The 27872-nt window shown below is 36.4% G+C and overlaps 1 protein-coding gene across 2 annotated transcripts in view; it reads right to left on the bottom strand.

Moving 5' to 3' along the window:
* The window catches only part of LOC144472471 (uncharacterized), an 85886-nt gene that overhangs the window by 19427 nt on the left and 38587 nt on the right, over positions 1 to 27872 (bottom strand). For both annotated transcript variants that reach the window (XR_013494423.1, XM_078185593.1), the window contains exon 3: positions 25063 to 25124. Coding sequence is in view for 1 of the 2 variants with exons in the window: in XM_078185593.1 (XP_078041719.1) it covers positions 25063 to 25124 (62 nt within the window). In the remaining variant the exon portion in view is untranslated. The remainder of the gene's footprint in view (positions 1 to 25062; positions 25125 to 27872) is intronic.

Here is a 27872-nt window from a genome sequence, read left to right as displayed (position 1 = left end):
TCGATATAAAGGTAATTCCTTATCTCACTTCTTAAACAAGTATCAAGTTGTTTTGACTCTATTGCGTTGTAGGCAATGTCAAGGCGATCTCCATGACCTCAGATGAATTTGAGTCGACATTTATCTTTCTATAAGGTGTTCGTAGCAACGCTGCCTAAGAAATGAGAACTAAAAATGTATAGACAGTCCCATAAGTATTCGTACCCTCATTGCTTATAAGAGAAATTAGTTGAAAACAAGGGACGCATTTAAGATTTTGCAATAAACTTTTTATTATCAATGAATACATGTATAAATTTTATTTATACCAAGTTATAACAAAATTTATTAATTAATTACAAAAATATATTGATTCTAATCCTCGCAGTAAGTATTAACAGTCCACAAAAGTATTCGTACCAGTGTAGATTTTGTCAGAAAATCGCATATTAGAGTAGCTTTTTTACTTTATATTAATTTTCTAGTACTTAGTGGGTCCACCTTTATGCCTTATTATATCGTTTAATCGATTTGGCATATTTTATACCAGTTTTAATGTGATATTTGGTTCAATGCTATTCCAAACTTCCAAAATTTTAAAAACGGGGATTGTGGTAAAGTATTCACTCACGAACAATCTGAGCAGTATGCTTCGGGTCATTGTCATGTTGAAAATAGTAGTCATCTTGCAGACCAAGCTTAATCGCAGTTGAGTGCAGATTTTCTTCGAGTATATTTTTATACTTCATTTGATCCAAAATTCCATCGATAAAGACAAGTTTGCCCACTCCGGATGCCACCATACAGCCCCACACCATCGCGGAGCCTCCGCTGTGCATTACAGTTGATTATAGATTTTTTAATTTTAGTTCTGTATTAGGCTTTCTGCAAACATTTCCTCCTCCGTCACATTCAGAAATATTAAATTTCGACTCATCTGAGAAAAAAAACTTTCTTCCAAAAGGTATTACTTTAATTTCTGTACTCCTTCGCAAATGCTAATCTCTTTGTCTTATTAATTTTACTAATGAAAGGCTTCTTCCTCGGTGTTCGACCATGAAAATTTTCACTTCTCAATATTCTTCGACAAGTTTCAGCAGAGACCTTCTTATTGAACATGTCGTTACACATTGTAGCTAACTTAGACGCACTAATTCGAGGATTTTTTTGCACTTCACGTATAACAGTATTTCTTTCTCGAACTGTTAAAATCTTTAATCTTTCAGTACGATTGTTATTTAACAAACTATCACTTGTTTTTATCTGTTTAATGATAAATTAAATCGTCGATTTACTTCTATCTACTACTTTTGCTATCTCAACATAACTTTTACCTTCTTGGTAAAATTTAAAAATTATTTTACGCTCTTCTAGAGTAGTCTCGAACTTTTTCGACTGATTTCGGATTATTTATGTTATTCTGACAAAGTTTTGAACTAGACTGCTTTGTTGGCATTCAACCAACCAACTGTCAACTGTGGAAATATTATTACGTTTCGTGGACTGTTATTACGTACTACGAGAAGTGAAATCAATATATTTTTGTTACTAGTTAATTAATTTTGTTCTAATTTGGTATAAATAAACTTTATGCATGTGTTCATTGATAATAAAAAGTTTATTGCAAAATCTGACATGCATCCCTTGATTTCAGCAGATTTCTTTTATAAGAAATGTATATTTCTATCAACTCGACATGCTTTGTTGTCCGAATCACGCATCTTAAAATGTACTATAAAAGTTCTAAAGAAGAAACTAAATATTACTCTATGTTATATTGGCGATTATTATTATTACATCAAGGACTTAAATTGTACGTAGATCTATACTGTACATAAATAATAGAAAATACAAGGTGTCTCATAATTCATGGTACAAATTGGATCTAATCGAGGACCTAATCTAATCAAGAATAACAAAATTGTGTGGTCTCCTTTTTTGAGAAAATTGAATTTGCATGCATTTTGTACAATATCTTGACCAAAAATAACGAACCAAATTCAATAAAAAATACACTTATTTTTGAGTAATAAATATTACAGTAGCGCGTACTCGATTGTTATTTGAATTTATTTTTCTCGAAACTTAAAGTCTCGTCGTAAGATTTCCGTTTCACTTTCAGCCATAGAATCTACCTGGTAAAATTAGTATCATGTACCATGAGACACCCTGTGTTTGAGAACAGTATATCAGTCGCATTTTATTGAAATTGTTGTAGAGTTTTCGAGTTATCAGAATCCTTAAACGAAGTAGTACTGTTATCACGAGTTTCCGCGACTGGAATTCGGGGGTTTTGTTCAGTCAGCGTGCAGCATTTAGAGCACTGTGAGACGGTTGCACCTGGTTGCATCGGCTGTCGGTGCAACGAAATAGTTTGACAGTTCCCCAGTGTCCCGGTCCGTGCGACTCGGAGAGGACAACAGGAATGATGCACCGCCGGTGATCCTATGTAGGGGTGGGCCTCCGCCTCCGCGCATTGCATCGCTTCGCGACGCACAGTGATCTCTTTTCCGGAAAAATTGGCCAAATTCCATAATTTAGCACGGTATTTTTATGAATATCGGCATTCTTATATTTCCGAGATTGCCAAGTTTCAATATGTCATCAGTAATCTACGGATTTTATGAATCTACGGCAAAATTGGGTAGATGCAATTTAAAATGGTAAAACGATTACAAGAATTTTTAAATTACAATGTGTTATACTCGTGGGACTAATTTATTATTCAGTTTCTATATCTTGTCAATTGATGTAGACAATTTTTATTTTGCGTAAAAATTTTCAGTCTGGTTATCACCAGGCAAAATTAAAACTGAAAAATCATGCACTGTTGACATAAGCACTGTTTTGAATTTACTTCTGTGAAAATCAATAATTTTTTTAATTTGACCACAATATTAAATATGATGGGCTTAGTTGTTAATGTGACCAATTATTCACAATATGACTATAAATAATGTAATAATAAACAACATAATCAATCCTAAATAAACTACACATTTCATACGTTTACGGCAAAAATAAGAGACTGAAATATAAAATTGTATTTCATTACTTTCTATTTCTTACAATCGTCTTCGAATAAATATTGTTTCAATTTCGAAATACTATCCCATCATTCGCGGCTAAGCTGATTATACCATAAAGTCTTAAATCACAAAATCCGCAATGTAATTACAAGATATTATCATAAAAAAATAGGGGACTCTAATTTTGTTTAACGGAGTTGTATTTTCTAGATAATTTGTTGTGCCAGTGGTTTAATTTCAGAAGAAGCTGCTCAGTCCTGCTCCAATTATTATGAAAGCGATACATTAAATCATAATCCCTTTTCGCAGTGTTTCATCGTTTCGTGTTAAAGGTAGCAGTATATTTTTCACGACTTCACCGATAATTACCCAGTTTTTTTACGCTTCCATAACCGCATTTCAATGAACAATTTACTCTGACATGCTAGCTCTTTTTGCTGGATTCAAGCGATAACAAGTTTCGAGGGATTGCGAAATTGAAATGACGACCGGCATTTTCGTTCGGTTCCGGATCTTGTACGAGATTGCAATGGAAAATGAATAGACCGGTCGGAAAACGGCAATATGGTAACTGTTGCCCCAAATCCTGCGCATGATACACCGTTGATCCCGGTAATGCCTCCTAACCGATTATTATGCTGCCCCATGCGCATAAACGATCCCTGTTTGGTGTATCAATATGTAGAAGGCTCTGATTGGTGGATCGACGCCTACACAGATGCGCAACAACCGCCGTCGACATGTGCGCTCTATTTATGCACTCCGTTAAGTCGGGCTCATACGGACCGTCGCGACCTAATTTACATGGCATCTGCACAGTAGTCCCTTTCCCCAAAAACCTGGCCGAATTGCAACTCACGAGAACAGTTTCTATAGCACCTCTGTTAATATTACGTTGTCCCATAAGTTTCTTCCGCGCTACGCTATGAGTGACTCTACGTGGCTGTATTTATATAAATATGCAGATTTATCTCTTAGTCGTTTATGTCATCGGTGTCAGTCGTCCCAGAGTTCTTTCAAAGTACGTTTCGTTGCTGTCGAAAGCCTCTTTTAAAATTTGTTCTGCACCGTTCAACATGGAGAGCCAAAAGAAGCATTTGCGACATGTTATGCTTCATTGCTTTAAAAATGGCAATAGTGCAAAGGACACTGCCGACGAGATTTGCACCGTTTACGGGACTGGTACACTACGACTATTAGGATCCTCCGCAATTGGTTTAACAAATTTAGAGCTGGCAATTTCGAGGTGAAAGATGAAGACTGCAGTGGCCACCTAGCAACGACGGATACGGACATTATCAAGACTGTGCTCACTGAAAATCCGCGATACAGTGGATGCCACTAATATTCCAAAGACAACGGTACATAATCATTTAATCAAGATGGGATATACGAATCGATATGAAGTTTCGGTTCCACACCTATTAACGAAGACCGGCCTTATGAACCGCATCTCTACGTGCGATTTGCTTCGCCAGCGACATGAAAGGGATCCTTTCTTAAAGAAGCTTGTCACTGTAGATGATACGTGGATTTTACACCAAATTGTGCATCGAAAACGCACTTGGTCTAAGGAAAATAGACCTTGAACTGTTGCGAAGCCTGGTCTTCGTCCGAAGAAGATTTTTTTGTACATTTGGTGGGGCTGAAAAGGTGTAGCGTACTACGAGCTCCTTCCTCAAGGTGATACGATCAATGCTGACAAATATTGCAATCAACTGAATCAATTTAAAGCCGCCATAGCAGAAAAACGGCCAAAATTGACGAACCGACGAGGCGTCGCTTTCCATCGCGACAACGCAAGACCGCATGTTGCGTTGGTCCTAAGGCAAAAATTATTATAGTTTGATTGGGACGTTCTACCTCATCCTCCGTACTCCCGAGACCTTGCTCCATCCGATTGTCACTTGTACCTCTTCTTAAAAAATTCTCTCCGTGGTAAATCTTTCAAATCCATAAACGAAATAAAAACGCACCTAGATGAATATTTTGCAAACAGGCTTCAACAATTTTGGAAAGAGGGCATAATGAGGCTTCCTGAGAGATGGAAGAAGGTTACAGAACAAAACGGTTCATATATAACATAATAAATCCACCTTAAACAACAAATATCGTGTATTCATTTCGCATCAAAAAAAGGGACGAAACTTTTGGGACAGTCTAATACATTATGTAAAAATAATTTTCCGGGCTTTCACATTTCAAAATGCCGCAGTGCACATATTGTAACGTTTTTGTACGTAGTTACGTGTCACTATAGTCATTGTCAATTGTGATGCTGAGTTCGAAAGCGATGCTTCATCCATTGTGTTAACAGCAGCTGTTTTTGTCAGTCGACCTCAAGTGTGCTCTGCTGCTTTTACTATGAAGAAAGCTGACGAACAAAGAATTTGTTTTAATATTCGAACACTTTCTATTGAATACTGATTTTAGGAGTAAATTTGAACAACATTAACACGTTCTGCGATCGAATAATTTGACAGATCTTCTCATTCGATATTTTAAAGGTACTTTTGGATGTGAGTAGTGATGAATATTTCGAAAATGTTTATTGAAGTCTGCTTTTAGGGTTTATGTACTGCTAAAACTGATTGAAAATCGTCTGATAAAAAAACGCGGTCAAAGCAATCAATCAATGCCGAAAAACTCAAATAGCTACACCGATGTGATTGTGTTAAAGTGTTAAGTAATGCGTATGACATTCCCCCTGAACAATGTTATAAAAATACTATTTATTGCCAAATTGTATACAATTGATTATATTCTTTAATATTACATTAGAGACCATATTTGCAGAAATTTTCAGAGAGATTTGGCTAAAAAAACATTTTCACCAGGTTCACAAAATTCATTCGAAATTAATTTGAATTATAAATCGAGTTATGTTAAATTCGATATTTTAATTATTATAAATACCAAATGTTGGAAAATTATTAATATTCGCAAGAAATAAGAACAAGTACAATGCTTCTGTCATTATATCTGATTTAAAAGAATGATAAAAATTGTTTCCATCAGTTACAAAAGGCATTAGCCAAATACAGATTTCATTCTCCCTTTAACAATCTTAGTAAGCTTCAACCAAAATATCAATGTTCTGAACACTTATATGACCGTTCACGAGATTTCTCGTTTTTCGATGCATAAGGGAACTTACTTTAAAAAATATCATACCCTGTGGAATTGCTAAACTTATTTTAAAAGCTACCTTTATAATATATTAGTTACAAGGTTTAAAAAAAAGGGAATCTTTAATTTCCTATATATAATTGTTTTTTTTTCTCAGTCAAGAAAATCACCGCTCTTAGAATAAGCTTACGGGGAATAATATGCGGTCATTTAAGTGTTAAATTCGTTTAATCTGTTTACTACTTTAAAAGCACTTAACAACATAAAAGTACCGACTATCCCAAAAATTGTAAAAAACTACCACAATTTTCAACCACTTGAGAAAAGTGCGCAAACACAAGAACTTTTGGCATCACTGCGCAACGGGTCATCTGAGTAAAAGTTCGGAAAATCCTAGAGTGGCTTCGGATCCGTGAAATTGATCGGAGCACCCGGTTGGTTATGAACCTGTCTCGCCTGGAGAGCTTTCAAAAATTACGGTGCCCTATAAACACGGGTGCGTCGCAACAATTTCAATTCCGCGGTAGACGGAGCGTTCATTCGAGGCGTAACGTTACTCTCCTGCATATCGTGACACGTAACGAGACACCGGAGGAATGTCGGTGTAATAACTGCGCGAAAGATCTATGCGAAGATAACAGCTTGCTTGTAGATCGTTTTCTGGCCGCACACGCGAGCGTGCCGTTCGCGAGCGAGATTATTCGACATGCGTCGAAAATCCATACACGGCTTTAACGGGGGATTAACGGCGGAGACCGGAAACGAGGATATACCTTCCGCGAAATGCGAGCCGAAGGTGTTCAATGCCGACGTGACACACCATCGTGCTCGGTTTCATAATATTTCGACGTACGCATCGATCGCGCGAAAATTCCTGTCTACTTCTTTCACTATTGATCTCGGTGACTTCGTCTTTCTCGTTTTTTCAACCGATGTTGTTGAACATTTTTAACCGTGGCTTCACGCCAAATTAAGGGGGTGTTTCGATTTAGAATTTCAAAAGAACCGGTTTCGTTCCATTTCACTTTTATTCGAGAGAAAGCCTTCTAGATACCAAATATAATCGACACCAATAGCTTGAAACACGTTTTTCTCGAATCCATATTTCTTTAGCTCGCTGGTATAATACTTGAAGATATATTAGGAATATAAATAAGTTTCCGCCGTTTCACAATAAATAGCGCCACTAGTACGTTACGGTTGAAATTGTATTTTGTAAAACGTTACACATATCGTAAGGTTGGACATCTGGCAACAACATAACCTTAAAATATTAGCGATTTTGTATCAGCATCATATAACTTTTTTCGTGCGAAAATGTCGAGTTTTGAGCCGAATAAGCGTCATTTGCGGGAGCTTTCGATTTACTTCTTTAATTTGAAGAAATCTGCAGCCGAGGTGCATCGATTGCTTGTAGAAGCATATGACGAGGCTGCCTTAAGTGAGAGATGTTGCCGTGATTGGTTTCACAAGTTTAAGAACGGTGAATTTGTCGTCGAAGACAAAGAACGTAGCGGAATAATCACTGGTGATTGAAAAAGGATCCATTACGATAACCCAAAGAAGAAGAAATCATGGGGACCACCTGGCTATGCTTCAACATCGACAGCCAAGCCGAACATTCATGGAAAAAAGCTCATGTTGTGTATTTGGTGGGATCAGCTTGGTGTCGCGTATTATGAATTGCTCAAACCGAATGAAACCATTACTGGGGCTCTCTACCGAACACAATTGATGAGATTGAGCCGAGTACTCAAGGAAAAACGTGCCCACTACTACTCCAGACACGACAAAGTTATTCTTCTGCATGATAATGCTTGTCCACATGTTGCGGCGCCGGTCAAAACCTACCTGGAAACACTCAATTGGGAAGTTTTACCCCACCCGCTGTATTCACCAGACATTGCTCCTTCTGATTACTACCTGTTTCATTTGATGGCGCATGGTCTGTCTGAGCAACACTTCACATCATATGAAGATACAAAAAATTGGGTCGATTTGTGGATAGCTTCAAAAGACGAAGCCTTCTTCCGACGCGGTATCCGTATGCTGCCAGAAAGATGGGAAAAAGTAGTGGCTAGCGATGGACAATACTTCGAGTAAAACATTCGGTACCGTTCTTTCACAATAAATGCCCAATTTTTTATCAAAAACGGTGGAAACTTATTTATACTCCTAATAGTTAATTGATCGACCTTGAATTTACAAAGAATGTTGATCAAACATACTTTTATAGTCCAAACCAGAAGAATAAGAAATATTGATCTTTGCTATTTTATTAACTTTGCACTTGAAGTTACTTCAACTCTAAATTCGAGCATTTTTAGTGATCTATAATATTTTCGTTTGACATGATTTATTGTACATTATGCGTATTAAATTGAGACTATTGACTTGCGCAATAATTACTCTTTTAACAGTTTTTGAAATGCGAACAAATTGGAAATTTTTAGTGGCGCCCCGGAGCAATTATTCGAGTACAGATGGTTAACACCCTAAACGTGGAAATAGTGCTTTGAAGTGCTGCCATCTGCCTTTCTTCGTTATTCTAGTTATAACTACATACTTTGTAATATGCGCACATATTTCCCTGTCTTTTCAAATTAACCCCTTGCCGTACCATTCTCTTCACAGTTACTACGATTAGGAATTTTTCAGTTGATATAATTTTTTAGAAGCGACGAACACTTAAATATTAATAACAAGGGATTAGAATTTTATTCCAATTTTAAAGAACAGAATAACATCCATACTTAATAATTTATTACTAGCAATTTCCATCGCGAGTCGGACTCGTAAAAATACGGTAAGGGGTTAAATGAACGACTGGAACCATGAAATATGAAAGAAATATAAGTAAATATGAAACAGTCTACGGTTTGTTAAAAAAAAATCAGAAAAATGCTTTAAAAACGCGTGTCTAAATACGCGATCGGTTAAAAAAGTGAAAGATGAAAACAGTGAAAAATTGTAATATTGGTCTCGCTATAATATAATAATAATAAAAAAGTATTTTTTTAATAAGAGAAAATGGTTTTTAGTCTCACTGACAAGGAAAAATAATTAATAAACCTGTATAAGGCATTTGAATATAATGTGAGCGAAATGTTGCAGAATTTGTTATAAACTGAACTAACACGTTCATTTATCTTGTATTGACAGTCTAAAAGTCGTTCAAAAATTCCATAAATGACCAGGAAACTTGTCAATGAAATAGTCTTGCATGCTACTGGCGAAACTTTATTTATTCACTTATTTATTCATTTATATTGGTGCTATAAATTCCAGTCTTAGTGCCCAGTTCCATTCATAAAATATTTCCCTTGTACCCAATAAGACAAACGTTCATTTCGTTGTAGTATGTGCGTGTAATATAAAAATATGTCGGACAACATCGTACTGCGTAAAAGTTGAAATCACATGGAAGTAAATTAAGTGTGCGCGTGCAGTAATACCGCGTAATTAAATTCGTAGTCTTAAACAGCGTAACGGATAATCACGCTGGAGCAACAAATAACGCTTAGCTGCCGTGGAAGCGTAAGAAACGCCGGAAAGCCTCGATAACAGAAGTCCTTTCTTTTCTCTCCGAAGGGAAACACGCAAATCGTATTGGCGGCAATCGAATAAAACGACGGCTAGGCAAAAAGAAGTACGGCAAAATAAAATGCGGAGGCAAAGAGAAAGTCGAGCGTGGGCGAGGCATAGCGATCGATGGAATTAGAAAAATCGAGGTTTTCCTCGAAGGGGAAAACGACGGTGAAAAATTGAAAGGTGTCGATCAAAGAAAAACGTCCGCGACTTGCTTATGCGTGCGAACGAAACGTCGAATGTTTCACGCGAGAGTTCGAATTTTTGGAATTCACCAGCGCAGAGGCACGAGCTCGACTTTTCCCATGGCAGCGAAAACGGATTTGAATGTTCGAAACTCTATTCGGAGTTGTGCTGATTCGATTTTGCAATTTAATTACATTTTGTTTCAATTATATTATGTTTTAATTTCACTGTATTTCAATTGCATTATATTTTCATTACATTGTATTTTAATTACATAGTAATTCAACTACACCGTAACTCAATGACGTAATTCAAGGGTTCATTCAATTGCTAATTGTTTTAATTACTATTGCGATTGAAGTGAAATGTAATTGAAGTACGGTTCTTCAAATTACAGCCGAGAACTCTGCCGAAGTGAGACACATTTTCATGTTTTTCTTTCGTATACTCGTTTCTTGTCTCTTCTGCGCATTTTATTTTTTTATTAGCTATTAATACATTATTCTGTAATTCGTAATTTTAAATCCATTGTATTTCGTAGTTAATGCAACTTAATTACTTAGTATTTTATAATTGTAGTCCAATTACAATTACGAATGATATTAAATGAAGATCTGAATTACGAACTATAAAGTGTTCGAAATGTAATGTATTTTACCTATTTCGATTGTCTTTTATAAAGTTTTTAAGGCGGATTACAATCTAGAGAAGGCAAAAACAGTCGAGAGATTCTAGAATGCCATTAATTAATTTCGAAAGTGATTGCAATTCCCGAAGACGCTCCAAGACACCACTTAATTTGCGATCTACGAATTAAGCAGAGAAAATAATTGCTTAATTGCTAATTCGCGCGAGTACTTTGCCCGTTCGGGCAGTAATTCTCAACTTTCGTCGCGTTGCAGAGGCAAATTGCCAGTTTGTTGCAAACGCGAAAGAAAGATGACAGCCTCTTACGAGAAAAAAAACCGGGAAACGTTCTCCACTTGTACCGGTGCAACGAGGTTAACGCGTTTTTAAATACACCGTCATCTTTCTAACGAGCGTGGAATGAAAATTACACCTGGTTCCTACAATCGGATAGCGAGACATGACGAAGGGTAACGCGTTCCGACACTTTTCCATTAGAAAAAGAAATATTTTATTTATTAGAAATATTTGAAACGCACCGTGATCTTTCTAACGAGCGTCGAATGAAAATTACGCCTGATTCCTGCAATCGGATAGCGAGGCATAACAAAGGGTAACGCGTTCCGACGCTTTTCGATCGGAAAAAAGAAAGAATCGCCATTTCCGCAACAAAAATAAAGTAAAAATTGTAGATTCCTGTAAGAGAAACGAAAACACGCGGTCGCGCTTCGGGAATCGTTTTCGTCGAATGCTAAATAAAACGCCATGGAGAAAGAAGATGGCGGCCGAGGATTGCCGTTCGGCAAAGGTCGTCGACAAAAAACGAGAAAGGTGGAAAGTTCACCGAAAATAGCTCGATGGTCGTAACGTTCGTGTATAAACATGTTACTGTACACCTGTGCTTACACGAGATGAGATTCGCGTTCGGAATATAAAACAACTGCATCGTAAATGCGCGTACGCGGAGACGAGGCAGATTACCAAGCAGCCCGATACGCTTTGAATCCGAAAGCGTATCATTTATAATGCGCGGATTTCCAAATCGAATTACATCGTTTCGACAAATCCTCGGATAGAAGAAAATCCTGCCTCACAGTCGGTCGTTATTCGCATTTTCGAACCGCCTCGTCGCCAATTTTCTTCTGCAATCAGTTCAGTTCGCGCTACTCTCTATTCGCAGAACCTGATTTTTATTGTAAGCAATTCCATTAATTCTTAATAAATTCGTATCGTTATTTAATTTTACTTTGCAATACTCTTGTTCTCTTTCTTGAATTTTCAATGGAATTTTCAAATTGAACAAAATATATGTATATATATCTCGAACTGTTTTTAAAAACTGTAACCAGAATGCGGCATTGTTAGAATTGTTCCGAATAAATATTTATCTAAGATAATTAATGCCCGAATAATTAACATTCATTAAACGTTATCAATTATTCTATCTATTTGTTCGAATAAATTCTTATTCGCATCAAATTTCATTCGGATAAATCTTTATCCAGATAAATTTGTATTCGTCTGGACATTTATTCAATAGCGCCGTATAAAATTTTACATTTTATTCTTTAGCTGTTATCCGTCGTCAAAATAAAATTATTATATTTAAAAAACTTGGATGATATTGAAATCGCGAAAGATATGACTTTGTTTCGTCCATCATAGTATTTACTCCTCTGAACCAACCTATGTTTTTCTCTGACATTTTTTTCTGCAATAACAAAGAGAGATATTTTAGATGCCCGAGTTAGGTGGGAAATCCTGTATGTATGAACGCGCTATAGTTTATATTTATTTAATATGATGTTTTCAATTCATTTTTATATTTAACAATAATGTGGAAAAAGTATACTGTACTATGTATTGCATTCGTAAAAATCGTGAATTCGTCGCTAGCTTACATTTAGAAATTGACATATTCTAGTTTCGATTTTATATAAATGTAAATTTATACGAAAAAGCTTTTCGAAATTAGTCCAAGTGGCACGAACGTTTGTAAGCTATTAGTTTTTAATTTAAATCAATTTTAACTTAATTTTATTTCATTTCATTTCATTCCACTTAATTTCATTCAACTTGATTTAATTTAATTTTAATTCAACGTTAATTGATTATTAATCCTACAAGTGAATTTAACAAGAAATTATCTAATAATAAGTATCGCTAAATGAAGCATGGAAAAAAACAGTCGCCGCAGCGTGTACAATTTTTTCAATCCTTGTTTAACCTCATTGGAATGGAAAAGACAATCGCTGATTGTTCGTGCGCAGTGTACGGAGCTGAAGAACCGCGAGCTGTTACGTCAGAGAAATTACTGGCGCAAAAGTATAAATCAGAATTGTCGACCGCAAGGATAAAGGCGCCAGTAAAGGATAAGAGCCGGGACAGGTCCGCGTTATCGTGAATGAAGATCTCGATCGCGTGACAGCTTTTGTTGCCATATAGAGACGTGTTTTAGGTCTGGCTGCTCCGAATCCGCGGCACGGTTGCTGCGTGGGCCATGTTTAGGCTGGGTTTTACGCCCACGCCGCGCGGTCCCAAGGCGATTCCTTTTTAAGGTCAGTGAAACGAGTGTGCGCCCGCAGGTGTTCAAAAATAAGGTGGTCGCGAGAAGCTACTGTTCTCCATTTCGGGAGTTCCTGTTTCCATCGTGATCATTGTATTTATTGCCAAATGTATTCCCAAAATTCTATCATACAGTGTGTTTGCTTGAAAACTTAATAAATATTTCGAAAGCAACGCATGTTTGGGAAAAATGTGAAATACAAAAGTTACTCGACTTCAAGGGAGCAATAAAATTACTTTATTTAGCTTTTTTTATTGACTATTTTCAAGGTTATTTGAACGGTAATTATTTTAATTTTAATTATTTATTTAAATGGAAACCAGTTTCTTGATTTACAGATTTTCATTCCACGCGAGAAAAAGAATAAGCTTTTATATAAAACATTATTCAATCAGATTTTATCTTATAAGGATGTTTAATGACATGAAAGATAGTCTACATATGTACCTTTTCTATTCTTTTCTATAAAAAATACGATCCAAGTATCGACTAAATAACCTCCAAAGCAATTTACAAAAGCAATTAATGATTAAAAAATAGTGGTATTTTCTCTTCGAAATAGGAAATCTTTTCTACTTAACATTTACTTGAGAAATGTGTTGTTTTCCTAATATTTAGATTTATAGTTTTCAAAAGAACATACTGTTTAATATAATGTAACCGGTCCATTTTGTATGTTTAATATTTTGTGGCTTTTGTAAGTTCTTAACGTGTTTTAATAACTCTCTGTTTATTAATAAATCTAAAAAAGAAAACTAAAAGAAAAAATAGTTCTCTAATTTGAATTTACATCTAGTTGATAGTTCCAATATTTTAATACAGTGGAAATTATTGTTTGAATACGTGAATAATCTTCCTATTTATCATCCGAATTTGTACAACATAAAGATCTAATAGTATTTATATTTTCGATTTAGATAAAATTTTTATTTTATTTCACATAAAAAATTGCTATAAGTAGTAGAATATATAGACAACTCAGAATCTAATCAGTGTAAGTCCACTTTTATTTGAAAGTTAACTACTAATTATTTACTTAATTGCTGTACAAATTAGACAAATGAATATATTCGATTTATTCATAAACAAAGAATAGATAACAGCAATTACATCGTCAAAGGAATTCATAAACAAAATTGTTCAGAAGGAACTGTTTTTCCTAAAAAGAACATTCACATTTTTCTTGGGCTTCTCTTTTGGTTATGTTCATTTCTATGTCATCTTATAATAAAAATTATGCTTTGCAGCGTTTGTTTTTAAAGCTAGTTCGCAAAATCCTTATATATCTCATTATTAAAGAAAATTGACTAAATACTGGCTTCTACGGCGTCGATATATGAGCCGTTTATTTTGAAAGTGGCCTAACTCCATTTGTCAGTTTTTTCCTGTTTTCATGGTTACATGTGCAACTTCGTGTTATTTATCCGTAAAGCATTTCAGGTTGCTCATATTCCGAACTAATACGATCATTCTTGACACATAAGTTTTCAGAGTTAGTTCAATAATTGAACCGTGTAGTTTGAAAGTGGCCTAACTCCATTTATACTTAAATCAAGATAATATATTTGCTATTGATAATGTCTGACGGCAGTGATGAAAGCCGTTTTAATTAATTAGTATTTAACAAGCTAACCTCTGTTTTTGGACAAATGCGTTAGTTGAATAACCAGTACATTTAATTAATATAAAACTTAAAATTTAATATTAAATTTTAGAAATTATTTCGCCCATGGGGAAGAACAGAACAAGACCATTTAGTACAGATAGTGAAGAAGAGAATAATAGAACAATATTCGTCTTCCAAACTTTTCTTTTTATTTTTGTCCAAACTTTGGAGAATAATGTGGAAATCATAGATCACAAATTTTTAATATCAGGACATTTGTTTCTACCAAATGATAGAGATTTTGGCATGGTAGAAATATCATTAAAAAAAAATAATTTACTGTTCGTTCCCCGAGATTATTACAAGATTATTAAAAAGTGTCGGAAAGGTAATAACTTTATTGTAAATGAAATGAGACAAGAAGATTTTGTATCAACAAAATTATTAGAAGACACAATTTTTAAAAGGATATAGAATTCTGATGGAGAATCAATAAACTGGTTGAAAATATGTTGGATGCGTTTTGTTAGTAATGAATGAGAATGCAAATTTTAAAGTCCTGGATTTATTATCACGTCGGGGTAGACCAAGAAAGTTCGAAAATATTGTATTGACACCACTGTATAAAAATATCAGATAAATTACAACAGCAAAATTCAAGGACATAATTAATCTATTACGATATATACCACCGGTACATCATGATTTCTTCAAATTCCTATCACACATAAAATGTAGACGAGTACATTGTTTTGTAATAAATTTATGTTTCTTATGTTTGGTACGTTATGTAATTAAAAAAATGTTTTGAATCGCATAAATTAAGTTTCCGACGTGTTTTGAAGATATGTAAAATAAATTAAGTATTGTTTTTTCAGTTTGAAGCATCTTTAATTATGTTGAATGAACTTGGGTACCTTCAAATTTTATAACGAATCTGGATGTTAATTTTGAAAGTGGCCTAACTCCATTTTTGATAAGTAACTTCATACTTGCCTCTATTTGAATGATAGGTACTATAAATTGAACACCCTTAACTACACTTAAGCAGTATGACTCATTAGTATCCTATACGTATATTTTTAAATTCATTGAAACGCAAACCCTTAAATATCTCGATTTGAAGGTAAATGGAGTTAGGCGATTTTCAAAATAAACGGCTCATATACTCCCAAGCAAGTTAGTTGTTTAAACGAAAGGTTTATCAATATTTTCAAAAAGGAATTGCTAAATACAGCATAATTCGTAATATATTCTGGAAGCTGAGTGGTTCCTGAAGCTATCTCTCAAGCTTGTCAGGCTGATTTTCCTCAGGCGTTCTCGCCGCAAAAAAACAATACGTCGCCGAGCTCTTAAGATTTCGACGGGCGATGACGTTTCGCTATCGGTTCGCACGGCGGGGCTCTTAGCGCTCCATTCAAATTTGCTCGGTGTTATTCTAGTTTCCCGGGGAAACATCAAATATTGACCAATTAGCCGCGCTCGGCGCTACATCTTAAATTAGCTTCCACTCGGCGTGGTGCAACCCGGAGAAATTACATGCTCGCGAGGAGCGCCACACGTTTTCGCGTAATTGGGACCGCGGCGGTGGTTCTTATCGATCGGACCGGATGATAATTCGCGTGCGGAACTAATTCGTGTCTGGCAAAAGGAGAGCCGCCCACCGCTCCGTCGGAACGTTTTCTTCGTTAGCTCGAGTGTCCTTTCGTCCCGGAAAGAAACTCGAAACGCGCGGCGGATCGGTTCGTTGCCGTTCCGAGCAAAATCGCAAATGAGGCTAATGGTCGCCGTTTCACGGCTGTCTGGCTCCTGCCAGCTCGGCGAAATGTGCAACAATTATGGATCCACGGCGAAACGGAGACAATTTTTGCTAAAATACTAAGTTTCTCTTTTATTTCGTGCAATAATTCGTTCCCGTTCAGATTTCATATGGACTACTGATTGCTACTCTCAACGGGACATTCTTCGTTCTTTTTCCTAATTATTCTTCTACCAGTGGTGATATTAACGGTAGTGTCCCTTTAAATCGACTGATCTAGATCTTTCCATAAATATATTTTAATATCGTTAAATTTAAACAGTTTATTAATAGTTCTCTTAAAATCGAAGAACAAGTTATGAATTTCTTCGAAAATTATTCAGAAACTAAAATAAACTGATAGGTGATTAATTAGATTATTAGACGATAACAAATTTGTTTACAATTATTGCATGAAAAAAAATTTTCGATTTTCTTAATCTTCCGGTAGGTACAGCGTTATTATCTAGTTGAATTAGATAGAGATTTAGATACATTTCTTTATTCTCTAGTTTTGTAAAGGGCTATTAGAGCACAGTAAGAAATTTTGTTACAATTGATATCAACGACGATGGTCAAAGGTTGCCTACATAATAGAATAATAATTTTCTACCTTATTATTTGTAGAAACATTTGATCTGTAGTTTAGAGAATTCATGGCACGTGAAACAGTAGAATGAGGTTTTCTTGCAAGAGAAAGAATAACAGAAGCTGACACTCAAGATTCATGATACGCTAGACATGTTATGGCCCAAAATGGCTTCCACGTACCATCTTTATTTTAGACAAAATACGTATTAAACGCTTATAATAAAGAATTTAACCGTGAACTCGTTATTCAAACAATTCCATGACTGGAATCTTCGATCACACATTTTTAACCTCCATCAAAATTTTTCCAACGTAAAATCCTCCTCGCATTTATAAATCTGTATACAATTCCATTCATTCCTGCTGCGCAGAAAAGTACGACAAAGGCTCGGGAGGTGGTCTAAAATTGCATTGATATTTCTCGCTGATTGTACGGAAAAGGTAGTTATCGTGTCCAGCAAAAAGTCCGCGCGGAAAGAGGCCAAATATCCTAAAAATTAAACGCGCCGCGATAATAGCGCGGTCTGCGCAGGATTGTGCATAAATGGAAGCGGGATTTCCGTGTAGCCCGCGGACAGATTAAATATATAAAACGAAAGCTTTCGTTCCGATTGAGAATCCTCGTTTTCCCGGCGGATCGAAGCTCGTGGGAATTTTTGCGCAGGCAAAGGGACCGCTCTGATTGGATCTGTTTCCCTATTGTTTCCGGACGCAGGCTCCGTGAGGTCTCGCAGCCGGAAACCGAAGGGATCCTTTAAGGAGTATCCTTGTCCGGGATCTCCTCGTACGTGAATCCAATCTAAACAATGACTCGAGGTCGGCGAACGTCGGCGAACGTCGGTCAGCCGCGAAGTCGACCTTAAATGGTCACATTCTGGTGCGGCTAGGTGCGACGTGCCACACGGACCACGTAATTTCTGCCGCGTTTCGGTCATTCGTGTCCTCGTCGCCACGAATTCGATCGCCGTAGGACTAATGGCGTTTCGTGGCGACACGCGAAATAACTTTTGATCAACGGGCATGACGAGACATCCTATCGGTTCTACGATATTGGCCGTGCTCCACACCGACATCCGTAATTAGAGCGCCGGGCACGGTCAAAGAAGTCGATGCGCTCACGCTCCGATCGGCGAACAATTTCGTAATTGACCTCTCGCCGCGGCTTTTCAATACCAACTAGGGCAAGCGGATTTTTAAAATCCTGGATAGACTCGCAAAATTCGATAATCGACTTTTAAGTTCTTAAAATCGATCATAAACATTGGCGCTTTTGATTAGAAACGCATTTCCAAGAATCCTATCCGCTTTAACACGTTCGTCGCCCACAATTAGACACTAAAATGCCCACATAATTAAAGCAATTTAATTAATTGAAATAAAAGTAAAAAGTTCACCTTTATCATAGGGGATGACATTAGAACTCTTTCGCATTCGAAAAATCATAGTCGAATTCATTTTGTTCAAATATATTGCAATCAAAATAAATTTTTAAAATTCATCAGAAATTAGTGTCACCCAGATATGCGTGACGCGGCGACGAACGTGTTAATATATTTACCGCATATCTCTATGGTATTTACAATTTTATATGGTATTTACACTATACTATAGTGTATTTATAATATATATTTGTTGTATGCATATATGTATATTACATTTATAAAGAAGATTTATATTAAACACATATTTATAGGATGCATTTATAGCAAACTTTCCCAAGTGCTGTCACCTTCTACAGTAATAAACCTATTAAAAATAATCAACAATGTTTCGGCTCTTGTTGCCTACAATTTGTACATATAATTTTTACTCCGTACAATGACTCGCAATCTGGTTACCAAAAATCAGACAGATCTATCACTTTAATCCTCTCGAGGTTTAAAAAGGGTGTCGCGAAATATCTTGGGATTTTTATACCATCATATTCACAGAACAGTAGATTTTTATGTAATATAAGTTTCGTTTGCAATAAGTCGTGATTTTCAAAATTATTTTACAACATATTTATCATATAATTTTTCAACAGGTAGAGAACATGTGTTCATAGTTTGTTTATAAATATCGCTTTTTTATACTGAATTTATATTTATAATAATGTCACACCGAGATTGTTTTCAATATGAATTACAAAGCCAATTTCGTTTCATGTCATTATCACAAACAAAACAGAACATTTTCTCTGAAAATTAAAATTAATCAATAAATTGGATTTCCTCACAAAGATGGGAATTTCGATGCACCAGTGGGCCGAGGCGCGCTGACGGAGCTCATTAAGTTGCGCCCCGAAAAGACGTTTCAGAAAGACTTCGGCCGAAATCATTCCTTGGTGCCGAGAAAATAATGGCTCGATGACAAGCCGAGCACCGACGCCGAGAGGACCGTTTCCCCGAGAAAGCCATCCGCGCGTTTCAAGAATTTCAGAGCTGGACGGCTCTCTTTTTTCCATCGGCGCGTCAACTTTTTCGTGAAAATCGCTGGCGAACGAACCCCCGCGCAAGTCGCTCGTGGGATTTCAAATCCCCGTGTCGCCGGTTACGTCGTGAACGTCGCTTCCTCTTTTCAGCCTTTCTATTTCACCGCTTGTTCCACGTCCCGCCCGCGCTCGATAGGGGTGTCTTCCGTGACATCCTCAAAAAAATCAAATTTCTAGCCGCAACTTCGTTTGGCAATCCCAAAGTATTGCAAACAAATCTGCCAGTATTATTCGAATACTTCGAACGAGTCTCCAGGAATGAAAATCCTCAATCAAACTCAATGTTTAAGAAACAAGAAATGTTCGTATGAATTCTTGTCTCCCGGTGATTATTTATTAAAATGGAAATGAAGACCTAGTGATGCTTTATAATATTATGAATATACACTCATACACGAAAGTATTCGAGCACTTACATTTCTATCATTCAACTAATGAAATACATATGTTAAGCTGAAGCATTTGAGATCGTATTATACACATAACAAGAGATGAATTTTAAAATTGCATAAGTGAAAGCAGAAAATAATTCAACAACATATACCGTTTATACAGTGTATTTATCGTAAACACGTACCAGAAGTGGCTCACAAAAGTATTAGGTCTACCGGAAAATTCTATCTGTTCTTAATCAGAAAGAAAACAATAAATCTTGTATGCACCTAATATTTATTGTATTATTATAATAATTTAATATAATCGTAACTTGTGTCCTGTTGCCAGCTTGATGGCGATTTATGAACATTGAGAAGTATATGTCGCAAATATAATAAAATGACATTAATTTTCCGGTAGACCTAATATTTGAACGGAACATTTTAATAGTCATTTAAATGAAACGATTAAAGATTTTAATAGGAAGTTGATTTATCGTTTACTTTTATAAAGACCCTAAGCCTGTTTTTCATTCAGTGAACTAACTTAACCCTTTGCACTCGGAGCCATTTTAACTGTAAATGTGAAATAATTTTTCTGGTTCGTGGTATTTCCATTCTATTTAATAAAATAAATTTGTATGCATACAAAATTTATTCTTGTGACTCCTGCCAACAATTTTACTACTTGATAATTTCTTAAATCTAAACCTTATTGTTACAAAAATTATTTTGCAACGTAATAGAATAATTTTAGTGGTGCCTCAGAGTCACCACTCGAGTGCAAAGGGTTAAAAGTAACATTTGCATCTATTGATTGCCATATTTCAATAATATTTCGTTTTAACGCTTCTTTCGAAGTAATAACCGAAGTAATAACAACGGTGGATGTGATAACACGCGTGGAACATTATATAGTATACATTCTTTGACTATTTCAGCGGAACCCTTCGGATCATTGTCCGATTGAAATCAATAATTGTTTGGTAAATTCAATTTTGATACACTGTTTCTTTCCCTGCAAAATTTGTATGTACCTCTGTTTGTCCATTATGTCAGCGATAAACACAAAATTTCAACATTCCACTAGATACCGCGCAGTCCCAAACCAGTATAAATCCATCATTATGTTTTATAGTCAGTCGTAGATTTCGCGGTTCTATTTCTGTGGTTTGTTACCTCCAGAAACTTTTACGTCCATCGCTATAAAGATGTTAAATTTACTCTATTCTTATCTTCTTATCTTCATTACCCAGAACGAATTATTTTTATAAATCAATTTTTCGACGAATCTTAAGCGTACAATTTTATTTTTAGTTGAATTTTAGAAGCGTAAGCGTTTGAATACTTTCGTGTACGAGTGTCTATAATTCAAGAAATCTTCCTGGATTTTCTCTCGAATATAACAGAAACTGTTTCTTTACAATTTCCAAGTTAAACCTTTTTTATGCCATTTTCACAAAGAATGTAGTCTTCGATTTTTGTTTCTCAATCATTCTTTATTTAAGCTTGACTCTCCACATCAAATTCGACAAATCTTTCCGAGCTTGTGATTCTTTAACACGTTCGTCGCCGACAATTAGACACTATAATCCCCACATAATTATAGCAATTTAATTAATTGAAATAAAACTAAAAAGTTCACATTTATCATAGGGGATGACATTAGACCTCTTTCGCGTTCGAAAAATCATAGTCGAATTCATTTTGCTCGAATATATTGGAATAAAAATAAATTTTCAAAATTGGTCCGAAATTAATGTCACCCAGATGTGGGTGACGCGGCGACGAACGCGTTTAAAGACAAGCGAGTTTAAAACAAATTCGAGAAATCCGCTTGAATTTGCTGCTGCATAAAATTACGGTTGGTTCCCTCGAAACTTTTCAGCCGCGGCACAATAATCTTGGCCGCAACGAGTGCCGGCGCGTGCAAAGGTATTTCGGTTTTGTTTAAAGGGTAAAAGTAATTAGTTTCGTCTGACAAATTGTGAAAACTGGAATAATCTCTCCAGCATCAAAGTAAGGAGACCACTTAAAGCGGAACGAACCGAGCGTCGGCGGTCCGATTACGCGCGCGGAAATACTTGCGGAAATTATGATGGCCGGGAAAAGCCGACCTGTTAAACGCCGATGAAAAGCGATTTCCGAAGCTCGAACGAATTGCCTCCGTCGAGTACGTCCTCTGATTAGACCTCTCCGAGTTTCTTGCACACCGTGGAAAATCAATTTTGCGGATGGAAGAGTGTCTTTCAGATGTTGATTATACGTATTTTAATGCTCGCGTCTATTTTGCGAGAGCCCGATAAGAATTTTTCTGCAAAGTAAGCTGGTTCCTCGATGGAAGACACGGGAGCTGAGCAATTTTATAAGAACACGTTCACGAGATTTATAGATCATGAAGATTTTATACGCGAAAGAAGACTACGTATTGGAAAAGTGGCTCGCGTGGAACGGAATGAGTTCCGACATTTTTGTACACAGGAAATTTGATTCTTGTCTTTATAGAGAAGTCTCTGTGAAAGTTTTCGCTAAAATATTTTATGCTGTTATTTCGATTCCTGCATTCTACTATTTTTTTTTGTTACCGATTTTTCGAAGTAAAAATTCTTTCACGCAGTAATTTCTTTCTGTTCTTGTTCTTTGCACGATTTTATAATCAGAAATCTGCTTAATCTACCAATGAAATATAATTGGACATACAGTGATGGGCAAATGCATGTGGACACCCTTTAATATAGTGAAACTTTTTTAATAATTTTTGAGTTATTACGGGGACGAGTTTGTAGGAAGTCGCCGCCATAAATAAGACACTTTTATTTACATAACAATCTAAACGACTTATCTAATTCTAGATTGAAACGTTCGAAAGTTCAGTTCTTACACCATGAGAAATATAGTATTAATGATTTCTTTTATGTCTGCTTGCTCTATTTTTAATTCTTCTACAAAGTGCATCTTGTCCCGTTTATTAAGTGGTTGCATTGAATGGATTAGAATAATACAATAAAGTAATATTGATACTGATCTTATAAGTACTATCTTTTTATTCATACATTTCATTAATTTTATTCATCAATATTATATACTAATCTCAAATTACATAAATCTTCTGTACATCTTCGGATTAATATCATATTTTATTATTACATGACAAAAAATAAAAAGAATCCAAAAGAAATGAATAAAAATTTCTTCCTTAATAACATAATAATTTCGGTAAAATTTTCAGTATGCGTATCAGTTACAGAGATCTGCGTAACGCATGTTCGAAATTGTCGTTACAGGCTCGGATAAAACAGTTAAAGAACATGAGTTACAAAAAAAAAACACGATTTTGAAAAAGTTCTACTTTATACTATACATTTGAAAAGTTGTGAAAAAGGTGTTGACATGTATTTGTATACTAAAGTAAACGGGATAATTCTTCGAGGTTCCGATAGATTTTACGCGGCATCCGTCAGCGGTGATAAATCATGCATGCTAACGTTTTCAATCGAATTCTCCGTGTTGCATCTGTTGCACGAGAGACATAGAATCCGCTCTTTCAATCAAGTACGTACGTGTGAGGTATGCGACCAATTCTCACTCGACCAATTCCCTCCGACCATAAAATCTTCGACATCGATCGACGACAGAGGCAGAGCGAGACTCGCGGGAAGTAAACAATCGCGAGCGAAACGAACCTCTCAGTGGCCATAAAGAGGACCGAAAGCAGGAATAAAAGTGTGCAATTAATGGACAGCCGAGCCAAGCTATTTCGAATTCTTATTATCTCCGCTTGTACTCGTCCTCGGGTGTTATTAACAGCGGTGCAATTCCAGCACGGTGGTGCGGGCAACTTTCCAGCGGCGGGGCTCTTAAAAACGACACTTAAATCCTGTTTCGCGTCGCCGATAAAGCTCTCGTACAAGCCACCGATCCACTTAATTGTCTACGTATCCGCGATATTTTAAACGGACACGGGGAACGCGTGAGAAAACACCGGAGCCCCGAGTGATTCATATCGGGTGCGGGGGCGAGGGCCGGCGAAAACTGTATGTTAATAAAACGCTAAACCGACCGAATAAAAAGCGGGACGAGACTACGTCTGTCACAACACACGTTTCTCGGGCTCATTGTTCTTTTAAGCGCGCTAGCTATGCGCTGCGCGTCTCTCGGACACGGGCGTTTCGCCGTTAATTTTTAATCGTGTCGCTTAATTAAAAATTATACGTACGACGACGCTGCTCAGAAATGTTCAGACGTTCACTGTTCGCGCGGTTCTAAATTCGAAAAATAATGACGGGCAGCTCGTGTAACAAAATTTTGCGTCGATTGCAGGAGGTAGAAGTCGACTAGGATTTTCAATAATTGATGAATTGATTTCGACCTAGTTTTTTAATGTTTACAATCGTTTTAACTCGGCTATTTCTTGAATGGCGTTATACTTGATTTCAAGTATCCATTCCCACTCTGTTCGTGAATAAATAATTGAAGTGTGATAAAATACATTGTTCCTTATCTTTCCTTCACGTTAATGTATTTAATGATTAAGTTTTCAATTTACTTGCTAAATTAATGAAAGGGAAAAAGTAATGAAAATTATGAATTTCCAAACTTCACTGTAATTTTTAATACACACTTATTTGATGTTGATAAACTTTTATTTTACCACCTAAAAATGTAAGATGCGGTAAATAAAATAATATAGAAAGGAAACTGAATAAGAGCAATTGTAAAATCTTTGAATATATCATTACTATTTAATTATTGAATAATTAAGAAATTATGCTATAGCTGAGTCCCTGTATTAGTCCGTCCGATTTATAAGTATCAATATCCCTTTCAATACCATCGATTTATAAAAGTGACGTAGTATTGTACACTTCTTAGAAACTCGCATAGCTAAGGTGGAACTGTAGAAATGGGTTAATAGTTTATAGTTGTCCTTTCCAATGATACTGAGTAGTAGTAAAATGGTTATTTAGTTTATTTTATATAGTGTTCGATACGAAAGTGTTTCTCTTATGCCATCTCTCTCCCATCACACATTTATGACATGCAAAAGAATATTCAGAATAGAATCCTGACAGCATTTTTCAGAGAACGTTTCACTACATCATCGGCCATTACGTACCTAGTTACCCTTTGCGTTGCGCCCCCAAGGACTGACCCTTCTTCCTTCAGGCTTGGATAGATCTGAAACAAACGAGCAGACTGCGTCAGAACATTTGTTTTCAACGCCTCATCTACTGGTAGTTTTCTAATAGTACTTTTAATAGTATAGTTCTGCTACATCTACCAAGTTGGTCAAACTGGCCATTTCTTATTTTAAAAGTTGGAAAGCAGACGAATTAGTGTAACTCAGACATTGTGAAAAAAAAGTAAAAGGTTTTGTTGTAAGAAATGGCCCGACGCCGCTGACGAATTGTTAAACATGTTGAAATTATAACGACTTCTTCATAGAAACTAATTGAATAAAAGCAGGCATGTATTTTAAGTTAGTGACTTTTGGAACTCGGTAAGTTTAGTCTGAAATAGTTTATTTAAAACTTACAGCTAGACGGCGGATCTTTAAGCAAACACAAATATTGATTAGATATTTTACGGAAAGCAGAATGGAAAATACACTTTCTCTATTTAAAAATTGTACAGTAACCAATGTCGAGCATCAATCGATTCAAATGTATAATTCCATTACATAGTCGATGAAAAATTTTAATAAGTCTTAAATTTCTTTCCCTAGTTAATTTCGCTTAACGATTCTATTAAAATTTCAATCGTTAATTAGGATTAACAATTAAAATGAATGTAACCGTCAATTGGAATTAACGATTAACTATAATTAACAGTAATTAGTTATCAAATATATCTTTAGTCATTGTTATTATATTATTAACTATTTATAAAAGAGTTTAAGGTACGTTAGACTCTCTAAAACATTTCTCTACGCTGGCCTGCTAAAAGATCTGAAGCGCCATAAATCCGCTGACTATCCATAAAAGAATTGTTAAAGTTAGCAACGCCGACGAAAGGACGCGCTCTTGACAGGCTCCTGGAAAAATTCCGCAGCGGAATAATCGCGTGGAGAACGAGGGACGAAGCGTAGAATGAAACGAGGGGATGAAACGCAGTGGGAATGATAGTCACTGGCCAATTCCGCTCGAATTTCGCGACAGCCACGCGGGTCCACTTTAAAATTTAAATTATCCGTGTCCGTCCGTCAATGCCACCTGTAAGTCCAATTTAATTTGAGCGTGTGCCCGGGGATTCGGCCCCGGGGGATTTAATTTTTCATGTTTGTTAGGGGGTGGGTTGGGACACGCCGGCACGCGTGAAAGAATCAATTTTTGTGGAACAATACTTGGAATTATATTCATATCGGAGCGGAGACCGCGGCGATGCCGACCGCTGAATATTTCAAAGTTCCCAGACCGCGGCCAATAACCGTATCTTTTACGCAACGTCGACGGTGAACTATCGAACTGCTTTTTGTCTTTATGGCGACCGATCAACTTTATGATCGGCTTCGAATACTCGGCCGTCCTCTCCTGATGCGCTCCCACCGGTCATGTTTAATAAACGCGGCGATCGCTCCGCGCCGCTGTTCCGCGCTTGTGTTTATTATCAACTTGTTCATTCTGCCGCCGTTGTTCGTTTATAACTGCACCACGGATGTTTACGCGGAAGGCGGGAAAAAGAACAAAGCCCGAAGCTCCATGAATTCCATTTTACTTCGCACTCGCTTTCACGTGTAAGTCATTTTTGTGCCATAACTACGGATGTATATGCTTGGGTGGGAGTTCCGGTATATCGATTCTCAGCATCCGTCAGTTCGGGAACGATTAAAACGGTGCCCGATAGTTAATGTGTGATACGTATATGTTAAAACTTAGTAACTGTACAATGAAGAGATGCGTGGATGTAATATTGATGTTGCCGGTGGTACAAAAAGTCGTGTTTGCCTACGCGATGTCGAAGTATCGTGCTCATGGTTACTTTGTGATAATAATGCTCTCGCTCGCTCCCTTTCGGGCCTTTTATTTGTGATCTGGTAGGAAGGTGGAAAGAGAAGTGGCAGAGGAAGAGGAAAGTGAAAATGTAAAATAACAAGGAAGCATAAAATCTGTATACGGAAAATGGTTTGGCCTTAATGGCTGAAGGTTTTCGGTTCTAATTGCTTTATGAGCTCAGATGTGCTTCTCGCTAGGATGATCGAGGAATCGGGACCAGGCCCATAAAATGGTTGGACCATGTTGTGTCCAGACAACAGACTCGAATGTAAAATGGGAAATATTTAGCGGAAGTGCTCCATCGTAGCAGCGAATACATGAGCCGTTTATTTTGAAAGTGGCCTAACTCCATTCTTGATAAGAAAACGCATATTATTCACTTAGTAGTTGCCACTATTTTAATAGAAACTATAAATTAAACATCCTTACATACACTTAAGCAGTATGACTCATTAGTATCCTGTACGTATATTTTTAAATTCATTGAAACGCAAACCCTTAAATATCTCGATTTGAAAATAGATGGAGTTGGGCCACTTTCAAAATAAACGGCTCACATATATTAACACATTAAAGGCGGGGGATCTTGACGAAAGTATGCTAGGTAATGCTTCAAACCACAAAACATACTAAATACAAATGTAAAGTGAGCATGGATTGCGCATGGATTGTGCAATGAGGTTGCAAACCGTACTAATACGACTCCCGCCTTTAAGCTACAGTCGAGATAAATCGTATTACTACGACTCCCACCTTTAAGCTACAGTCGAGATAAATCGTATTACTACGACACCCACCTTTAAGCTACCGTCGAGATAAATCGTAGTACTACGACTCCCGCCTTTAATGTGTTAACGTGATCATTTGGTTCTTCGAACGAACAATTCTTCTTTCGGTTGCAATTTTTCTATTGTTTGCAAGTATTCAGTTGGAA

The sequence above is a fragment of the Augochlora pura genome, chromosome 7 (assembly GCF_028453695.1).
Source record: "Augochlora pura isolate Apur16 chromosome 7, APUR_v2.2.1, whole genome shotgun sequence".
NCBI classification, from domain to species: Eukaryota; Metazoa; Arthropoda; class Insecta; order Hymenoptera; family Halictidae; genus Augochlora; species Augochlora pura.
This window is presented reverse-complemented; position numbering and strand designations above follow the sequence as displayed.